At 34.7% G+C, this 21,127-nt stretch overlaps 1 protein-coding gene across 1 annotated transcript; it reads right to left on the bottom strand.

Moving 5' to 3' along the window:
* Positions 1-4,714: 4,714 nt before the first annotated feature.
* LOC113494128 (alpha-tocopherol transfer protein-like) lies at positions 4,715-16,064 on the bottom strand. The gene is made up of 7 exons (XM_026872304.1): positions 15,990-16,064; positions 8,880-9,054; positions 7,528-7,681; positions 7,056-7,176; positions 6,295-6,426; positions 5,569-5,782; positions 4,715-4,941 (listed from the first exon to the last, which is right to left on the bottom strand). The coding sequence occupies exons 2-7, from the start codon at positions 9,046-9,048 to the stop codon at positions 4,787-4,789; spliced, it is 945 nt and encodes a 314-aa protein (XP_026728105.1). The 5' UTR covers positions 9,049-9,054; positions 15,990-16,064; the 3' UTR covers positions 4,715-4,786.
* Positions 16,065-21,127: the final 5,063 nt, after the last annotated feature.

Genomic DNA, 21,127 nt, shown 5'->3' with positions numbered 1-21,127 from the left:
ACTACTAGTCCAAATTGAAAAAATATTTTTGTGTTGAATAGACCATTCATCGAGGAAGGCTTTAGGCTATAAACCATCACGCTGCGACTCATAGGAGCGAAGATACAATGAAAAATGTGGAAAAGCAGGGAAAATTATTCATCTTCGAGGGCTTCCGTTCAAAAACTCCTAAATTATAACTCCTAACCACGCGGACGAAGTCGCAGGCAAAAGCTATTTAGTATAGATATAGATTAAATAGATCTCGGACGATTTTTTAAATTAAGACTTATGGCTGCTGTAGAACATTATCAAGGGCTCAATTTAGTTCGATAGGGACAAAATTCTTATAGCATATAATTTTGCTTGTTTTTTTTATTTTAAACCACACATTACGCAACCCCTAAAACAATACGTTTGCTGTTTTAGAGCGAGACACCGCCATATTTCATGTAGCCATCTCGCTTACACAAAACTAGTCCTATTTGCTCGCATTATAGGGAGTGGGACGTTCATGAGCAATTTCGTTCGGAACGTGCATCTTAGGTGCAAAGCCTTGTCAACTAGGAAACGCTTTACGAAACACATATTCCTCGTCCAATAGGACATAGGTAATTGAAGGATGATGTCATCTAGATGTGTGTGATATAGAGATCTTTAGTAATTGTCAACAAAATGATAGTTCAAATAAGCGACGATAGACTTGTATGATGACGAAATTTGATAACAGTTTGCTAAAACGTGTTAATTGGGATCGTCCGACTAGTTCCGGGCAAAACTAAACTACGGCGGAAACTAGTTGGGCGATCCCGATAAATACGCTTGAGTAGTGCATTATGGTGTTTTAATACTGGCTGGCCTGTTGGGTCTAGTGGTTCATGGCCCTGACTGCTAAACCAGAGGTCGTGGGATCGATTCCCACCCATGACAAAATGTTTTTGTGCCGATCATTTGTTTTGTGTTTGACTCACTGTCTGTCGTTGGGTGGTTTCACTCACCCAACGACAGACTTTTACTGATTAAACCTAAACCACCGTGCAACGGCTCCCGCATTTGGTCTGGGTATGGCAATTCATAGCAATTTATCACGCATCGAGGGGATACCATTGGCCAATAGAGTGACGGAAGACGTATTTACGCTTTTTTTTCACCCAATGAAGGAGGAAGCATTTCCCCGTGGAAATGGGCAATGTAAGACTTTAACTGACTAAACCTCAGGCTTTAACTGACTAAACAGCCGCGTGTATAACAATGCGTTGCAATCCTTCATACCAAAACGACTTACTCTGCGTTTTGGGAGTCGACATGCACACTAGACAGTCAAAACGTAAAACATAGAAGTCTTGACAGAAAATACATGGAAACCAGAAATTATTTTTTGCCTTCGCAACGATAAATCGTGATGTAATGTGCTTATTGTTAAAAGGTTAAACTGGGTACTTGTATTTTGCTCAAGCACTCTCAAGCGTACTCTTGTTATGTATGTATAAACACTTAAAACTTGGAATGACGTCATGTTATTTAATTTTTAAGCTAGAACCAAATTAATAAATATTCCACAACTTTCACACAACGCCGTCTAGTCTCAAACTAAGCAGAGCTTGTATTATGAGTACTAGACAACTGATAAACATACTTATATATTTCTAAATACATACATAATATAGATAAATTACACCCAGACACAGAACAAATGATCGTGCTCATCACACATTCATTTGTCCTGGGTGGGAATCGAACCCACGACCTCCGGTATAGCAGTCAGGGTCACTAACCACTAGACCAACAGGCCAGTCAAAGCGCAAAGTATTAATATTATGATATTTGGGGGTTTAGACAGTGTTACATGAATAGGAAATGATAAAAGAAATTCAAACGTACGTATTCAAATTTTCCACAAGTGGCGTGGATCTGCATGGCCAGGCCTGTATATAATTAACGCTTTATAATGAAGATCGTGATGGATTTGTGAATTTTAATTTTAGTATCTAGTGCTTTGGAAGGAGTGTCTTATCACTAGGCCGTAAAGGTAAGACCGCAGGATAGCTTAGTTTAAGGTAGCGGTTTTAATGCCAAAGCACGCGCCGGCTTCTTGAATATTGTAGGGTTATAGATATTAAAAGGAAGGATGAATGGAAAAGGAGTTATTTAAGGATTCCCCATCCAAAAAAAAGCGCCGGACTGTTTATTTTGAAAGAAAAGACATACAAGACGTGTATTAGGGTTACGTATTATGATAAGGTTGTTTTTATTATTCAGTATTAATATAGTAACGAAAAGTAGTTGCATGCGTTGCGTATATTACATAAGACTCGGTCTTTTAAGTAGCTCTTCTTTCTAGACAAATTCTTCAAAGAAAATGTCACGTTTGATATGGAAATAGAATGGTGAAAGGATGTTAAATATAAGACGTATGCCGTCCAAGGAATTAAACGGTGCACAGTAGTAGATACAGCCGATGCTTAAGCTTGATTTTTATGATTGACTAGCCGATGCTGCCTACGTTGTTGTTTGTTTGAACGCGCTAATCTCAAAAACTACTGATACAAATTGAAAAAATCATTGATGATGATTTTTATGTTCAAAAGACCATTAATCGAGGAAGGTTTTAGGCTATATAACATCACGCTGCAACCAACAGGAGCGGAGATACAATGGATAATGTGGCAAAAACGGGGAAAAGTATTAATCTTCGAGGGCTTTCGTTTAAAAATTCCTAACTTATATCTTCTAACCACGCGGACGAAATCGCAGGCAACAGCTAGTATTCATATATTTATTTTGCCATGGTGTAAAAGGCGTCTGCCTGTAAAACAAACTTCCAAAGTTTCGGACGGTTAGCCGGACAGACAATGGCACCATAGTAAAAAGTTCCTTTTAAGCATTGATGGACGAAACCTTACAAAATTAACAATTACTAATTATATTATTTATGCAAACGATAAACGTGTGAAAATATTTGACCATTTATAAGCTACTTGTTAGGTTGTAAGGTTATTGTCAAGGTTTTGGGATTACTCATAAAAAAAACTCAAATTAAACTTTTGTAGTTATACCTTCTATAGCAAGTGGATAGGAAACGAGAAATAAAACATGATCTGAACATAATTATAAAAAAATATATTTATCATAAATACCCTTGAAACATAATGTAGAGGCACTTACGACGCCTCAAATGTTTCCCATCTACAGTTTTCTTATATTTAACTAATTGTATCCAAATCGCTTCAAACTTTTTATGTCTGTAATATTAATATAGTATGTCCTAAAAAAAGCCAGTCTGATCTTGTTAAAGGTTGCGTAACAAAATAATTTTCTTAGATCGATTTCATTAATTTTACTTAATATCGTACAGATTAACTCTGGCTGCACTGAAAACTAATAAATGATAACTACCATAACTTTAGTTAGAGAAATTTCGTAAAATTTGATTTAAGGAAATATATTTTGCTGTTACATAAAAACCTAGATCTCTTTCAATTTCTTTTTTATCACGTCTGGCAGTTACTTTTATGTCAATCAAGAATCGGACAGGGTTTTTATATCTACATGCTGAATATCACAAATTATTGTACGGTACTTTTTCACTTTACAGTTGAGAGAAGCAAAATAATTATTCAGAAATAACATAAATTCTGAGCCAGCAATTCATCTCGCTAAATTACTTTTTAATATTTATATTTGTCAAAGTTATCTTTGTGCATTTATAAAAGAAAACGTCTTTTATTATTTTATGAAAATGGAAATTATGAAAACCCTTTTTCAATAAATTAGGCAGGTACAATCAGAAACAGAAATCTAAAACAATCCGATTTATAAAGTGATAATGTTTTTAAGTGACACTTTTGGTGCTTAGCATGTTCAACTACACACCTGTTATGACAAACCTGTTTCGTATCAGTTTGATAAAAAAAAATCTCCCGGTTCAAAAAAAAACCTCGTCATGTCATGACGTCAGTCATGCACAATGACACCCAGACTGAAAACAAGCGTTCGTGGATCACACAAATGCTTGTCCTACGTTGGGGTGAAACCTATGACAGTAGATTATATCACTTGTCTATACGCAGTCAAAGTAAGCATCACAACAAAAAATAATTTTATAGAACTTTTTGCACAAAAATATTTTCTTAATTTGTGTTAACGATGTTCTGACGCCGACTGTACTAGAATTGTCATGCCCGGTCAAAAGGTCATCGCACTATGAATAAAACTATAATTATTTTATAAATACTTATGAAAACACTATCTAGAGTTGTTGAGACAACAATGATTTTTAAAGAAGTTTAATTGTCAAAGTAAGTATGCAAAAGCTAATTCATTTTGAAGTATTTCTACAAAACAATAAAAAAATCCCTAAAAAAATATTGATCTAGAAAACTCGATAATATTCCCTCTACGCTTCCCAATCACACTAAAATAAACTTTAGCAGTTCCAATCAATATCCAAATAAAAACGTTTTTTTTTTTCGGCCAGCAGTTAATCTCAATAGACCATAAAATTTAAGTTTTTTTTGTAATTTCAACTTTAATGGCATGGAAGTAGTGTATATGTAGTGGTTTCTTACGATTACGCGAATGTTAGACATTGTAATAAAACTAATTTTATCGCGGCTTAATTTTAGAGTTTAGTTGCCGACGCTTCGACAACTTTGCAGGCATCATGGTGACCATGATACTACTTTTACCTGCAGGAACTAAAATCTAAAATTAAACCGCGAGAAAATCCGTTAAAGTAGTTTTATGGCATGTATAATAATTGGTTTTTTACTGCAACTGCTAAAATTTTCTTTAATTAAATACTATTTTAATCTACAGTTAATTTTCTAAAGGATCCCGGCATTCCCATGTATTCCTCATTAAACTTAGAAGTTTGTCTCTTAGATTCGTCGCTGACTAATTTCTCAGTTTCTTTGATCAGGCGTTTCGCTTCATCAGTTTTAAGATGTTCCTTCCATTGCTCTGGAAATAAGATACAAAATAAGTTTATTTTTTCTGGTTTTAACTATCTTAGCATGAGATACAATTGCACAGCAGAATGGATGAAGAAAATTTTGTGTGTTGAGAAGAAAAGTACATAGCATACCGAAGAATTTCAATTCTGCCTATATTTTTTTTTCAAGTTTTTAACATTCTGTTACTTAAAGCAAAAGAGCTTTCGGGTTCAATCTTAGGTGTCATAAGATGTTGGATCCAAAACAGTTCGTATCATAATAGTACCAATTAGGGTAGAGAGGGAGAAAATTTACGTGTATGTATATATTAAAATAGAATGTTGTAGGGGCCTTGTGTGCAAGCATTTGTATGTACGTAGCAAATTCGATCCTAGCAGAAGAAAATCCCAATCTGACTTTTTCAGAGAAATAATTCGCAAACCCAGTAAACACTACGCCAGTGAAGGAAACCATAGTGACGAATACTGGATTCCAAATATTGGTATCTGAAATCGCCAACCAGCAGTGAGCTAGCTTAGAGATCAATGCTCAAATCTTCGCTACATGAAAACAGGGCTGTGCCAAGCATTGCTATGGTACATTGTCTGGTATTGTATTAAAAAAGATTCGGAATATTATACTGAATGTTTCTTACCGCTCAATTTAGCAACTGAGGGTTCATCACCACCGTAATCTTTAGGTAGCATCTCCCTCGGTATATGCTTGTGAAGGTCCTCATACGTGCTGTGGACGTGGACTCTGTTCGCCACCTTCTCTCTTAACGCCTGCTTCAGTAGGAAGACCAGTTTGTCAACGAAAGGTGGAGCGTTTAGGATGTGGATGCCCTTGATTTTTGTGCCGATACCTTCCTGAAAGAAGTAATAAGGATATTTTTATAGTTCACCTTGGATTCTGTTTTGGATGAAAATGCCAGACAGTTTCTAAATAAAATAACTGAATAGTCAGTTTCTATAACTCATGAACAACTACATAAGTTTGTCGATAACCTAACGAATTTATCTTACGTAATGGTAAGGAATACTAAATATTTCCTCGTAAATGAAATTCTATGCCCACTTGCCAGATGTTGCCTTTTCAAGGTAGTTTAACATAAGAAATTATTCAGAACTAGTTGTTTGTCGCAGGTACCTGCGTAGCACCTGATCCCGTGGTTATACTACAGTTATTTTTTGCCGCAATTTTTCCATATTTTTTCACCGTTTAAACCTTCCCTGAACTGCTTCTAATACTTCAAGACTTAAATTACCCAAATCGATTCAACCGTTCTCGAGTTTTGGCGAGACTAACGAAAAGAAATTCATTTGTGTTCAATTCATTCATATATGTATTGGCAAAAAAAGAAGATATATATTAAACTCACTGTGCACAAAACCTCAGCTTTCTTCACAACGATGGGGTTCAATTTGCTGAGTAAACCCAGGTGTATGTTAGTCAGATCGATCACGTATCTTTCTGAAGGCGTGTAGTCAAAGCTTATTCTGTATTCTCCGATCTGGAAAGAGTGACAGACATATTATTGTAACAGCCATAAGATAAGATAGGTAATATAACTAATACTAAAAATATTTTCGATAATTATTAGATGCTGGTATTTTGACCTTTAGCGCTTTCTAGGATAACGTTGTGCAGTACATAATATAAAATAACGGTAACAGAATGATGGCAATCCTGCTTCAAGATCTCAAGGAAATGGCACTGATCTGATTTACAGTGTAGAATTTCGACTGGCAGCCGAGTGACTGCACGGATAGCCGAGTGGTTGAGGTCACCACGCCAAAACCACTGTGCGTGTCGTGTCGCGGGTTCGATCCCCGCGTACGACAAGTATTTGTGTGATCCACAAATGCTTGATCTGAGTCTGGGTGTCATTGTGCTTGTGATTTGTATGTTTGTAAAAGCCCCGCGACACAAGGATTAAACTCCTTAGTGCGGGAGTCATTTAAAAAAAAAATCTATAAAGGCCGGATTTAAGTTTAAATGATGATTGTAGGTAAACTCTTGGACACAAGGATTAAACTATTTAGATTGGGAGTCAAGACATCACTACCAAAATCTTTTTCACTTGTACTAAGACTAGAAGCCGTCTCGTGAATAGTGTGCTAAAACATTTACATTACTCACCAGAAAACAGTATCTGAAGTATGACAGAATGCTGAATGGTTCGAGCTTTTCAGTCAAGAACTGTGTCACCATGACTCTGGACATGTCTGTGGGATGCAGCTTTGGTAGAGGTACGTAGTTCCTGAAAATATAAGGATGATTCATCAGTATCATTTATTTGAGATTTTGGTATGAGACCCTAGCTAACATTGGAGCATGGTTACTTCTAACTAAACTTACTTAAACCAAAATGGTTTTTTATCTTCATGGCTGAAGTAATCTCACAATACATATTGTCATGGTACGCCTGGTATGCATGGTATGATTGTAAATCCTAGTCTTGGGTCCAGGCTTTAGTCTTGGGACCCGGCTTTTATTTTTAAATATCATTTTCCTCTTCACAAATAACATTGTCAATACGAAATATTACTAGTTTCTGCAAGTTTATTTTACTAACAATGTCCAAAATAGCAGCAAACAATATTCGACTTACACAACATCCCATAACGTTTCAAATTCCTCCACAGATCTGTTCAGTACCAGCTCTGGCATCATCCCTCTTGACGTCAACAATCTCTCCATCCTCCTTTTTGTTGCTTCTATGGACCCCTTCGCGATGAGGTACACTCTTTCTATAAGAACCTTATCTGGAAAGATCATATTGATTATAAGTCGCTTGCGTCGAAGTCAATTTTAGTTGTAAAATCTCTTTAACCACAGTCGGAAAAGGTAACCTCTGAGATAATCCGAGGTACCAGCTTCGTAATATAGATAGAATATTCTTAAATGCACAGGATTGGATACAAATAAATACATTTTTCCTAGGTGGGAATCAAACAAACTTCGGCCTCCGGTATAACAATCAGGGTCACTAAACACTAGACGAAAAAGCCAGTCAAAAATTATGTTTGTGGAAGTGTGACAACGCAATACAGGGCGAAGAGTGACATCTCTCTTCCACACAAACTTTGCTTTAGGACGTGGTGACAGACTCCCAGGTAAGTAGGTCACTGTAGTTTTCCGTCGCTTTTGCTTTAGACTATTAATTATCAGTTTAGTTTGAATTATTAATTTAGATGATTTCTAAATTGTTTGTCCAAACAAGATAATCATTATGCTTTCTAACTTTCATATCGTTCGTATTTCGAAAGTGATATCTTCATCTGAATAAATTAAGTTTATTTATAAACGTCTGAAGGTCAGTTCAATTATGTTGTAAAACATTGCGTTTTGCGAAAACCAGTTTAGGTTTTGTACACATTTAATTCTTTTTCCATAGTTTTCGAGTGAGTCTTTATTTTATCCAGTGCAGCATGACTATACAGACTTGTCAATGCATCCTAAACCATTCAGACTCAAGTTTTCGATAACGAGTATTTATTGGGATCGTCTGACTAGTTAGAAAGAAAGAAAGAAAATAACTTTTATTACGTGCTTGTGACCCAGAAATACATAAGGACGAATTGTACAAAATTGAGACATTAAGGTAAGAATATGCGTCGCAAACACGGGGAACCGGAGTCCTTTATTGACAAAATCGTGAACGATTATGAGATTAGGTTAAAAGTTACTTAAGTAATCAGTAGTTACACAAGATGAATAATAACAAATCACCTTCGACAACTTTTACATAAGATTCTATCAAACATTTCTAAACACTCTCGCACATAATTCACCTTGAATACTGACCAGACTAAATAAAAATCGTTCCCCAACAATTGAGTAATTTTATTTAGCTTTAGTAGTGGAAGTCGTCTGTCTGTCTGTCGCTTATAAAATGGACACAGACAGGTCAATCTTATAACTTCACTCTTTTACGTCGGGAGTTAAAAATTATATACTTACTTAAATATTTGTTGGCTTCAGCCAAGTGGTCCTGCTTCTGCAGCCATGCTTCAACAATGTCCACGCTCTGTTTGATCCTCTGAACATCTTCTATGCCACTCTGTTCTCGGACTTTCCTCACCGTCTCCTCCGTTATAGTGATCAACGAGTGATGCGGGATCTTCTCCATTTTGCACTGAAAAGAAGAAACGTTTCATTGAGAAGGTTATATTTATATATTTTTTTTGTTACGAGAAGTTGGTTAAAATTTACAATAGCGCTTTAGATCAAAGGAAATTACGGTTTCAGTATCATTAGTAATGTTTTTTTCGGATTTTGTAATCGAATAAGCCTCATATTTTGTAAAATTAGGTACATTTTGGATTCATATTTATTTCGAAAATTTTAATATCTATTTACACTTTATGTTTTTTTATGCATAACGAACCCTTACTTTTATCCTTCTGTGTGTTACGTCACTGGGCTATCCGTACAGTCAAATTACACTTCACAATGATACTGATATTTTGACTTTAAAAGCAGCATTCAACTCAGTGCGAATTTTAATTCGACAACCAACGTGTTTTACCTTAATACGTTTATAGGCTATTAAAAAAAACATAATGTTTCCTTCTTACTCAACTAGTTCTGGGCTTAGTCAAGGCAAGCTATGTTTCCGTAAGTCATGTGGAACCATTCAGACTTGTGACACTGATCTCTATATGTCATATATGTAAATAAATATATACAAGTAAGAAACTGGTTATCCTTGCTAATGTTATATTAACTGATGTAGTGACTGTGATCTGGTTTCAATTTGTTTTTTTTTGCTGTGCTCATTTGACAAAACGTCAGTGAATCAATTTTTTTTTTTTACTCAAAAGGTAAAATGGGACCCTATTTCCAAGGCTGTCTATCTGTCTGCCAGCTACCAGGGTATATAATACTCGTGTATGAAGGATTGCAACGCATTGTCATACACCGACACAAAAACGCGGATGACGTAGCACAGCGGTTCAGGTTTAGTCAGTAAGAGTTTGACACTACCCATGTCCTCTCCCGAGGGAGTGGGTGTCTATGAGGATTCCCCCGCCTAACAAAAAGAAACCTATATACTGCTCATTAACCGGACAAGCTAGTAGGTTCAAATTTACACTTGTTTTTAACAATATTTGTGACAAATAGATAATTATATAACTAATCATGAATAAACATAATTCCCATAAACTTAAACTTCTATATTGGACTGTAATATTGTCTTGGTAATTTGGTGCTATAAACATTTACCAGTAATAAACAATAGAGAGGCAAAAAAATACTGAGCGTACGAATAACTGTGAAACTATTGACAATCTACCTTCAATAAAATAGTATAATAAATTGTTATTGCATGTCAGGTCATTGACCAGTTGTTTGTCAAAGGATATTAGGATTATTTACGGACATAACATGTTATAACTGTTTTTATGATGCAGACTCACAAATAGTCCAATTTAAATCAACTGCTTTTGATAGTTAAAATATGGAACCCATTTCGAATTATCTACGAACTACTACGTAGGTTGATTTTCAATATTTTGCTAATTATAGCATTCCATTAGAAATGTGGCGAGGAAGGTGTTGATGTCGACGGATATGGATATAGGGAAAGAGGACGTCCAAGGAAACGCTAAATGGATTGTGTGAAAGAAGATATGGCTGCAAAAAGAGTTACTTGTGAAATGACGAAAGATAGAAAGGTATGGAAAAAGAAGACATGCTACAAGATAAAAAAATAGGATAAGGGCAGTTGAATGATGATGGTTAGAAAATGCTTTGAGATGATCATTTTAATCTAATTCCAGAGCAAAACCTAACCTAACCTACTATCTAAGATCGAATCTTTGTTATTCAATAACTCTGCCTCAACCATGGGCCTTGTACGGACATTAATTCGACCTGTGACATCAGCGATCATGATGCAATATGCTGATGATTTTAACGTAATAACACCCACACAACTACAATGTAAGGGCAAGGTTATATTGGTGTTTATTGTATTGAGACAATGCGATTTGCGATTGGAGATAGATTTACTGTTTCCTATTGTTGTGTGTCTGTTCTTGCCTCTTTTCTTTTTTGGAAAGTCAGCTGGCTACATCGTACTTTTTTACAAAATTTCAATAGTGTTTTAAAATATTAAAAGAAAGTTTTAAATGATTGATTGATTTCAATGATTTGACGGACTTTTTAAACTCACTAGCATTCAAATTAATACTGAACAGACTTTCGCAGTTGTTGTAAAGAGAGTAGTTTTTTTTCTTAGAAAGATTTAGTTTTTTCTTTAGTAAATGAACTTGATTTTGCAAGTTTTTTTTATAATAAACCTCCCGGCAGTGACTCATCTTTGTACTTTGCCATCGCGGGCTACGTCCTAAATGTTTATTTAATTAGCAACCTTAAAAATGAAATAACAAAAGCATACAAACAACGTTTACCTCATGTTGGCCATATCATGGTGACCTTGCGGTTCTATAAACGAATTTTCATGAAGAGGAGGTTGAAAATTTTTACCCAAAGATAGACATTTTATAAAATTCATGACTGTTAAGGTATTTTCTTTTTTTTAATTATTAGTTTTGATAAGTTTTCTTTAGCACGTATTTAGGCTTGTATATATTTATTAGCGATAAAGAATTGAATCCTTTCCTTAATTTAGACGCGTGTTGACACCCAAATTCAACGAACTCTCCAACTCAATCAAACTGGGCTCAGCGTGATATACCACTCGTCTATTCACGCAAAATCCGGGCACACCAGCATATAACGGCCCTAACATTTGAACCAATGTTTGCGTACCAACATTTGCCTGCTCACGTGATACAAACAAACATCGCTTATGCTTGACCATGGTTTGTGTATAACATGCACACACTAATTGCCAACATACACACATGTCGTCAATGTGTACACTTGTGTCAAGACACTTTGATTTGAATAATACCTATATCCGTACGAGGTCTGACGTAGTTGTGAAGTTAAATGAATACTTTTTGGAATTGGAATGTTACCGTTAAAAATATTTATTCGATTAATTATAATGTCTTTTTTTTTCTTTTTTCGATTTCCGTGGACGAGTAATGATATGAAATTATTTGAGGTTAGGTGGCGAGTGATTCTAGTTGCTAGGAGACGAAAATTGTTAGGTATCGTAGAATTAACGTTGCCTTTTAACTTTAGAACTTAAGTGAATGTTTGTAAAAGAGATATTATAAAATTTTATTAATTTGAGGCACAAAACTAAGCAATTTAAGTCATCGATTGAAATTGAACAAAATTGGTTAGCGACGATCTATTAACGCCAATAATAGCGTGAGTCATTGTAACCTTTCGCGGCTTGGATGCTGAAATTCTACAGCACGGATGGCCAAAAGCACAGATTAATAACAGTAGTAGCGGGTTCGATCCCTACTTTGGACAAGCATTTTTGAATTCATTCTTTTGGCGCTATGGAGAAAAATGATGGAAGTGGATTTTACGATGCGCGCGCACACCGACACCTGAAATTCTACATCGTGAAGTTAGTTACGTGGCATGAAAATCGATAACTATGTTCAAGTTATATATTCTATATTTTTTACTTTGTTTTCATATTTTTTGCGTCATTCAAACCAATTTAACTAAAAGCTTTTTGATTAATTTAATTTAATTTTAATATTTATCGTCAATCACTATTGCATTTTAGTTATTATAATCCACAAATGCTTGTTCTAAATCTGAATGTATTGCGTGGTTACTGCAAGTGATTGCATGGATAGCCGAGTGGTAAAGGTCATCACGCTAAACGGACTGCGCGCGATGTATCGCGGGTTCGATCACTGCATCAAGTATTGTGTTTTGTTATTTAACTATTACACATATTACACAATATTGTAAATTAATGATTGCTTCAAGTCTGGTTGTCTTTATGCAAGTGACTTGAATGCTTTTGAAACCTTCCTCAAAACAACGTTTAAATTCGGTAAAGAGGCGAAAAAGAAGTTATTTGGATTTTATTAAACTCCCGTTACAAAACCATTAGATCCTTAATGAAGTCTAGGGTATTTTTTCTAAGCAAATTAGATTGATAATTAAAAATAACTAATACCTACATGTGATCTAAGTCCGGGGAATTTATAATAACTCTATTGTCGTCAACAAAATAATTGCCATAGTTAAGTAATTGTTTTGACATTTAAGCATATAATACGCATAATAATGGGGATTTACACTTGTTAAGGTCCTGACTAAAAGATAAAAACAGAACCCTATTACTGAGGATCGGCTGTCCGTGCGTCCGTCCGTCCATCATCGGGATGTATCTCACAAACGGTTATAGCTAAATCGTTGAAATCCAAAAAAACAGATCGAGCAATATTAGTTAGTTATTTCAAATGAGTAGGAGAAATTCTTAGCTAACCAGAACGTTCTTGATACAACTTTTAAAAATATTACGATATCAGTTCGCCTTGAATTCCGGTTTTTGATCTCCATAAAATGATAATAACTATATAGTCTTGCTAAACACACAGATTTGTATTTGACACGTTGTTTTTATGTAGTAACATTTTTATTATGTTTTTGTTTCTTAGAGTTCTGTGTGAAGGGTAAAACTGGAACCCTTTTAAGGCTCGGTAGGCTGTCGGTATATCACAAGACTGTACCTATCTCAAATATAGCTAGGCAGATGATATATTTTTGCTGCCGGTAGATATTTCAATAAATAATGAAAATATCAGTGAAGGTTAAACATGGTGCGGACATAAAATTGAGTGACAATTGTAAATTTTTTTTCTTTATCTTCTTTGTACGGAACCCGCGAGTTGCGAATACGACTTGCTATTGACCGGTAACTTGCTGTGGAAAATTCACTGTTTTTCATTGATTGGTTATTATAATTAAGGTCTCAAGTGTTAAAATTTGTTGAATAATTAATTTATAAATATCATAATAGCTCGTAGTAATTTAAAGATCAGGTTTATTGCACACGATTACGAGATCAAAAATTGGCCAGAACGGAGAAACTTTGGCAAGGTCGAAACTATTATCTAACGTGTTTCAAAATATATTTGCTTACTTTAAATTCATTTTTAATCGACCTCTTCTTCTGTTATTTCACCAGCCTATGAGTTTTACTTACGAGGCGATATAATTATTCAAAGAAAATAACGTATAATGAAAAATTACATTTTCTTGGGTCAGAAGACTTATTCATTTTCAACCGATTTACTTTGACCAAAAACAGAAGGGTCTCATTTCGTTTATATTTTTTTATTTTTATGTTTCCAGATCAGATCTTCAGACTGGATGAATCGATTTTTTGGTTTTGTATGTAACAAGAAATAGCTATCATTTGGTCTCTTCGAAATTTCATCAAGTTTGGCTTATTAGTTTTATTTGAAGTCAGTTGTGAGTAGGTTTTTTTTTAAACTTGTTTCACAAAAGTCCGGCCCTAATGTGTCTGATTCCGGTTTTCCAAGACACTATGCGAGATTACCGGTAAATCCTGTTTGCATTGTTTTGTTAACTTGTTCATAGATGGTATATGGTTAAAGCATTGATTTAATTAAGTGAGGTTAGAGGACCGTTATGTGTTGTTAGTTTAACTTTATTTTGTATACAAATTCTCGTGTTGAATGTTTGTGGTGAAAATCCTCTGAAAAGGCTTAACCGTCCGCTTAATAACCGAACCTATGATATTTTTGTGCATACTGGGTAGGTCTGAGGATTGGATAAAGTTTATTTTTTAACTCCTAAATGTTAAGGGTGTTTATGATGTTATTAGGTAGAGCGAGGCCTCCTAGCACAGGTAAATACTTACTTAAAAGGAGGTCTCCTTGTAAGATTTTATGTTTATGTTAACTTAACTGTTAACAAATAAACAATTTTTTTTTAAAGGGTGATCCACCTCTAACTTTCTTTGTAAGTTATGTTGTTTTCTGCACCACAAATTCCCTTTAAGTAGCTTATATTGAAAAAAGTTTGCTGATTCAACAAAATAGTATTGTTATAATAGTAAGAGTACATTAACATATGAGAGAAGAAGATTGAATTTAAAAACAACTCTCTCCTTCTCCTTTAGAACCTTAATAGGCTAAGAGGATGTTGATAAATAATGTTGTAAATTGATACAATACATACCATTGTAACTTATATAATAAACTGTGACTGATATTTATTTCTTGTAACAAGTATTTATAAAGATAATTGCGTAAAATAGATTACTGGAAACCATAAACGTGGAATATGACACAAGCTGTTGCCCGCAGACCCACCCACTACAAACCGAAAATGATAGCACGAAAACATATTATATTCAGGATAATTAATATTCTATCTATTGCACCTGGTTTAAACTATTCGTGTACAAAGATTCGTCCAAATCCGTTCAGTGGTTTTTGCGTGAAAGAGGAACAAACATCCATACATACAAACTTTCGCGTTTGTAATATTAGTAAGATTAATATGTATATTCTTGGATATGAATTATTAGATATATGAGTTTCCTTTTAATGATTGATATTATTATTTCTTTGAATGGAATACTTTGATATCTGTAGCATTCTGTCTTATTTCTTGTTTTTCAAACATTAATATAATTTATACGGATAACACATACACTTGGAGCAGCTATTTCTAGGGGTAGGCAGTAAAAATAGACTACCAAAAATATTTTTTTGGTACGTACTTGGAGTATACTACCGTTAATGTTTGGCATACATGGGTATTGAACCTGCAGTACTGTGTATAATGCACTCTGGTGGTTGACGAAAGTATCAGAAAATTCTACCGATCGAAATGATTAAAATGACGTTACATAGGATGAAACTTAGTTGGTAACCAGTTTCAAAAGGTATTCAACAATTAAAAAAACTAAAATATCATAAGTAAACAAATCCCTTAATTTCTGATTTTTTTTTTATCTGTAATGTCTTAGCACTGAAATTTTGGTAATGTTTTCACTTATTTCAAACTAGTCAAAAATTTAAAATCGCATAAAAAGTTACAAAATATATGAAATCTTCTTCTTTTACAATTTAAATTAAAACATACACTTTCCACCAACAAGAAAATTAGCACAAGTTTTTTTTTATACATATAAAAGTCACTTACCCGGTTTTGATCACACACACATATGGTCAAACGACTAACGTCCAACTAAGATCGCTAATATAATGTTGACTGGACTACTTGGCGGCTGAATGGAAGAGTTGAAGAATATCATACAGATAAGACACAATAAAAGTTTTGTGCCTATTGCCTCTGAGAGGCATACATTGCGTATGTATGGTACAAACATTTGTTTCAATTAATTAGTAGGTTAATACAGATCAATATAAGGGTATATAGCGAATTGATATTTTTTGTAATTTATATTATTGACATTTTACGTTTCGTCTAATTAGTATTGCCAAACGCTGACGAGGTTGCAAAGCAGTTAGGTTTAGCCAGTACAACCCACTTCCTTTATCAGGAAGGCGGGTAGTTTAGTCCAGTCGAGTTGTTTAGCCCATTAGCATTCATACCAAGGTACATAATTATATAACATCGCATTGGTTTATCTGTGACTGTAGTTTTGTTATAATAAACAAATAAATAAATAATGTCAGAAAGTGAAATTAATGAATTAAAATTGCAAAGCAGTGTCACATCTTCAATCTACTCTTTGGTCTAGCATCTAGATGTGAACACATCTTGCGTAGCATACCTTGCAAATATTTGTTCTGGTTTTCCGCCTTGAGAGTAACTTGCGAGGATGTCTTTGTACTTTGTGACGAGATGTACGTCAATTATGTTACCTTCAATGAGACCATGAGTTCACTCCATAACAGAGAAAAGGTATCAGTTTATGAGTGGAATTATACTGTAGACCTTAACCTTTCTGGGATGAGAAATCATCAAATGAATCCTCGCTCTTCGGATCGAAAGAGGGAGTCAGATGTTTACTGAGCAAAATCCAACCATGTTCCTTCCTGCAATTTGTGTACCGGGGCCGTGGTAACCCTTTAGGATAATCTTGCCGGTCTGCAGGTAACCTGGGCCCAGGCTGCGCTTGCATCATCGGCTTTATTGGCGAGAAATGACTAGCCTTCAGCCAGAGCAAAGATTAGCATTACCTAATTTAGCAACGTTACTAAGTGCAGGGTAGACTTAGTGCGTTGCTAGTTATTAAAGCAAACAGTTTCCTAAAATTTCTATCATTATTGTTAGAGGGATACCAGAACGTCTTAGAGCAGTTGCTCTTAGTATGCAAAGAGAGTCACCACTCTACACCATCTCGATTCCAAAGAAACCGGTTCTTGAAAAAAATTACCTTCATCTTAAATCAAGAGTCGGTGACCTTGCAGTTCAATGACCGGATCACAAAAATGCAGATTCGATATGCAAGCAATCCTTTTAAAATATTTTTTGCGATTGTGGAAGCGAGATAGCACTACATGTTGAAGAGCCTTCCAAAACAGAAACGGCCTTACTTTAAGAGGTTGTAATACGTCTATTGCTTCAATTTTGCCTAATTTTTTAGTTCTAGACCTATTTTTAAGATTTTTTAAGGTTACTTTTAATATATTCGTAATTTAAAGAGAAGGTGAAAAAAGCCCCGGTGATAACATAAGTCTAATTAGTTATAATGTAAGCTGTACTGTAATAATTGCAATCTAGGCCTTCAATTATTGTTACGATTAGAAACAAAAGATCAAAATCGAAATCCCATTACTAAGACACCTCTGTTCGTCCACCTCTCCGTGTCTCCGACGGTCCTTCCAACACCAGGCTGTATTGCACAGGTGATCTATTTCTACTTTCGGGATATCAACTACAATAACTACACATGATAAATAAATAAAAAATCTAAAATTCCATATTTTAAATGTCACTTCAGTCAAATTTTATCACATACGGTCCAACCGTTTCAGTAGTTGTAAATTGCATTGACATCAGGTTTGAAGCTAACCTGAAAATTTCAGCCTGCTAGCTTATCGGGAAGTGCAAAATTGAGTTGCAAAAATTCAACAAGAAATTGAGTGTATAAAAACATAGGAAAAATAAAGATAGACAGGTTGATTAAGTCAAATATTTGTTGATGGATCACAAATAAACTTGTGGTAGAGGTTTATGACAAAATTATTTTACACCCATTTATCCTATTTTTAAGGAACCTCAGGGTTAAGATTCCGACTCGCCCTTGACTGATTTTTAATTCTAGAGCAAACAACAATCGCTCAGCAACCTAATTGTTACCTATTCCGTCATAATATAATTTTATAAAGGTTTTACAAAAAAAGGAAGTTATAATAACTGTATTATTCTAAAGTACAGAGGTTTCTTGGTGTTATAATTACTCACCCATTATGAAGGCACTAAGTATTTAATGATACGCTAAGAGATATTATATTTCATTGTTATTGTAGTTTGGCCTGTTGGTCTAGTGGTTGGAGGCTTCGACTGCTATAACCTAGGTTGTGGGTTCGATCCTCACCTAGCACGAGTGTTTGCGAAATATTAGCGAACAAAATTGTAGTCATCAGATCAAAAAAGTATCAGAGCTTTGTGACTTGTTTTACTGGACTTCACTTTGCAAACGTTGATCTACGTGGTCGAATGGCGTACGCGGTTCCCCCCGGTTTCAAGGTGTCGCTAGCACTGAGGTCCCGGGTTTGATCATCGGTCGGGTCAATGTAAAAATCCACATTTCTACATTGTCTCGAGTCTGGGAGTTTGTGGTACCTTTGTTGTATCTGAATTCCATAACACAAATGCTTTAGCAACTTACTTTGGGTTCAGAACAATGTATGTGATGTTTTCTGCATTTAAAACAAAAATGGAAACGTGCATCTTTTCATTTCATCATCCTATAATATATTTTTCCATTCACATTTTAAGTAAACTACTTTTCATTAACAGCCAACTAATTTAAAATACTTGCTTACATTTTTATCCAAGTTTACTCATTTCTAAAGTCCCTCAGTAGATCATGCTTCTTGAATATTAAAATAGTTTCAAACATAACTTAGTTTTTTTGCACGAGGCTACGAAAGTGGGACATGGTTAATTTGGGCAATGACCTCTGTCTACCCAATCATGGATGAATAAAATTTTAAATTCGTATCAATATAAACGCGGATGACGACATTCTTGCAAAGGATTATTGGCACGTGACGTATGTATTTTTTGTAGTATATTTTTGGGGTACCAAAACGGGTGTATTTCGGGAACTGTGATAGCTAACAGTTGAAATTTTCTTATATTATTTGTTTTGTATCCGCTATTACAATAAATAAGGATTATAAAAATTAATAAATTAAAAAAATCTCTCTTAAAAATCAAATATCTTTATTAAAATCGGTCCAGCCGTTTTTGATATTGAAAATTGCATTGTCATTGGGTTTCAAGCTATACTGAAAATTTCAGCCTGCTAGCTTATCGAGAAATGCCTCAAAATTGGGTTGCAAGAAATCCAAACGGAAGGACAAACAAGCAAACCAGGAAAATGAGTGTTTAAAAACGTGGAAAAGTGGTTGGTAAGACCATAAATTTTTAGGCGGATCAATTTTTATTCGTTTGTACGGAACCCTAAGTTTCGAGGTCCGACTCGCACTTAACCAGTTTATTTTAAAATAGTGTCAAATGAATTAAGACACCGCATTCGAGTAAATATATATGCATAAGTTATGTAATTTAGATATGGATTAAATAATGCAGACTCCGAAATATATTTAGATGTAGAAAACAAATACGGAAACATTGCATTAGTTGATGTTTTCTAGGGACTAAAACGTACTCTACTAATGTGAATTATTATATATGACTTTATTCATCATCATCATCATCCACAGCCTTTATCCTCCCACTGCTGGGCATAGGCCTCCCCTTTTTCGTGCCAATTTCTACGGTCCTGTACTAGCCTCATCCAGACTCGACCCGAGACCTTTACTATGTCATCGACCCATCTTGCTCCCGGACGACCGACGCTTCTTTTGCCTGCAATGACTTTATTAGTCTCATCAAATTGTATCTAAGACTTCCTGCGCAAAGACCAAACTTTAAATGATTTTTTATTGAATAGAATCGGTTTTTTTGTGTCGAAGACAAGCAAAACTTCTTGATTGAGAGGTCTTTTTGTTGGATTGTGTACGTCTGGTTGGACACGAACGCTATCGGAAATTGGACTCTTGCAGTTTCTGGTTTAAAGGACATAACTTATAATCTGTCAGAACTTGAATACACTTTAGGCCGAGTGGTTATGGTCACTCCGAAAAATCCACTGTCCAGGACAGTGTCGTGGGTTCGATCAACGACAATAATTTGTGTGATCCACGAATGCTTGTTCTAAGTCTGGGTGTCTCTGTGTATGTGACTTGAATGTTTGTGAAACTTCCTCAACAGAAGTATTAAATTCCTTAATTCATGACTCATTAAACATAAACCTAGCACAATTACATTAAACTAGATTATGACCTCAAAAACTCCGTCATAAAAATAAATGTTACATAATATTTACCTACTAAATAATGACAGTTTCAAAACACAATTATTTTGAAATGGTCCGGTGTCCATGCTCTCGACCTTCTTAATAAACCATAATTATGATGCATTATCTGAGACACAACTAGATCTCGATTGTCATCTTGTTATTATGACGTAAACAAACATTAAAACTTGGTTATGCTATACAGGGTGAATGAGATTACCATGAAAACTATTAAATGGTAGGTATTCTCAAATATTTTTTTCAATGTCTAGATAAGAATATGTTTTTAAAAAATGATCGAACTATTAGCTGTTGGCCATAAAGATATACATTTTTTATAAATCGAATTAATAGTTTTAGAGTGCACTCATCTTCTTTCCGTGTTTGTATCATTTGGGTGATGGTAGGTATATTCTTTATAACTTTCCTCTCAATTCTTTCTTTCCTTTCCTTTCCAAATCAGACCACCAGTTCCTGAGATTAGACCGTGTAAGCTAATAAAAAGAGCTCTTCAGCTTTATAAAGAGTGTTATACTTATGAATCACCTTTAATTTGGAAAAATACCTGTTTTCGAATTTGGAAACAAAACTTAACTTTGAGATCTAATTGACACTTTAAAGTCCCAAAAATAGGACGAAGCTCAACAGCCACTTAAAATTGACAGACATTTAATTATGGTATAACGCCATATAGTTCAAAGTTTACAGTGACATAAAGAGCCCAGATATTTCATAATAGAAGTAATTAACTACTACAAGCTTCACATTAATTAAATATCAT

Source organism: Trichoplusia ni, chromosome 1 (genome assembly GCF_003590095.1).
Source record: "Trichoplusia ni isolate ovarian cell line Hi5 chromosome 1, tn1, whole genome shotgun sequence".
Taxonomy (NCBI): domain Eukaryota; kingdom Metazoa; phylum Arthropoda; class Insecta; order Lepidoptera; family Noctuidae; genus Trichoplusia; species Trichoplusia ni.
This window is presented reverse-complemented; position numbering and strand designations above follow the sequence as displayed.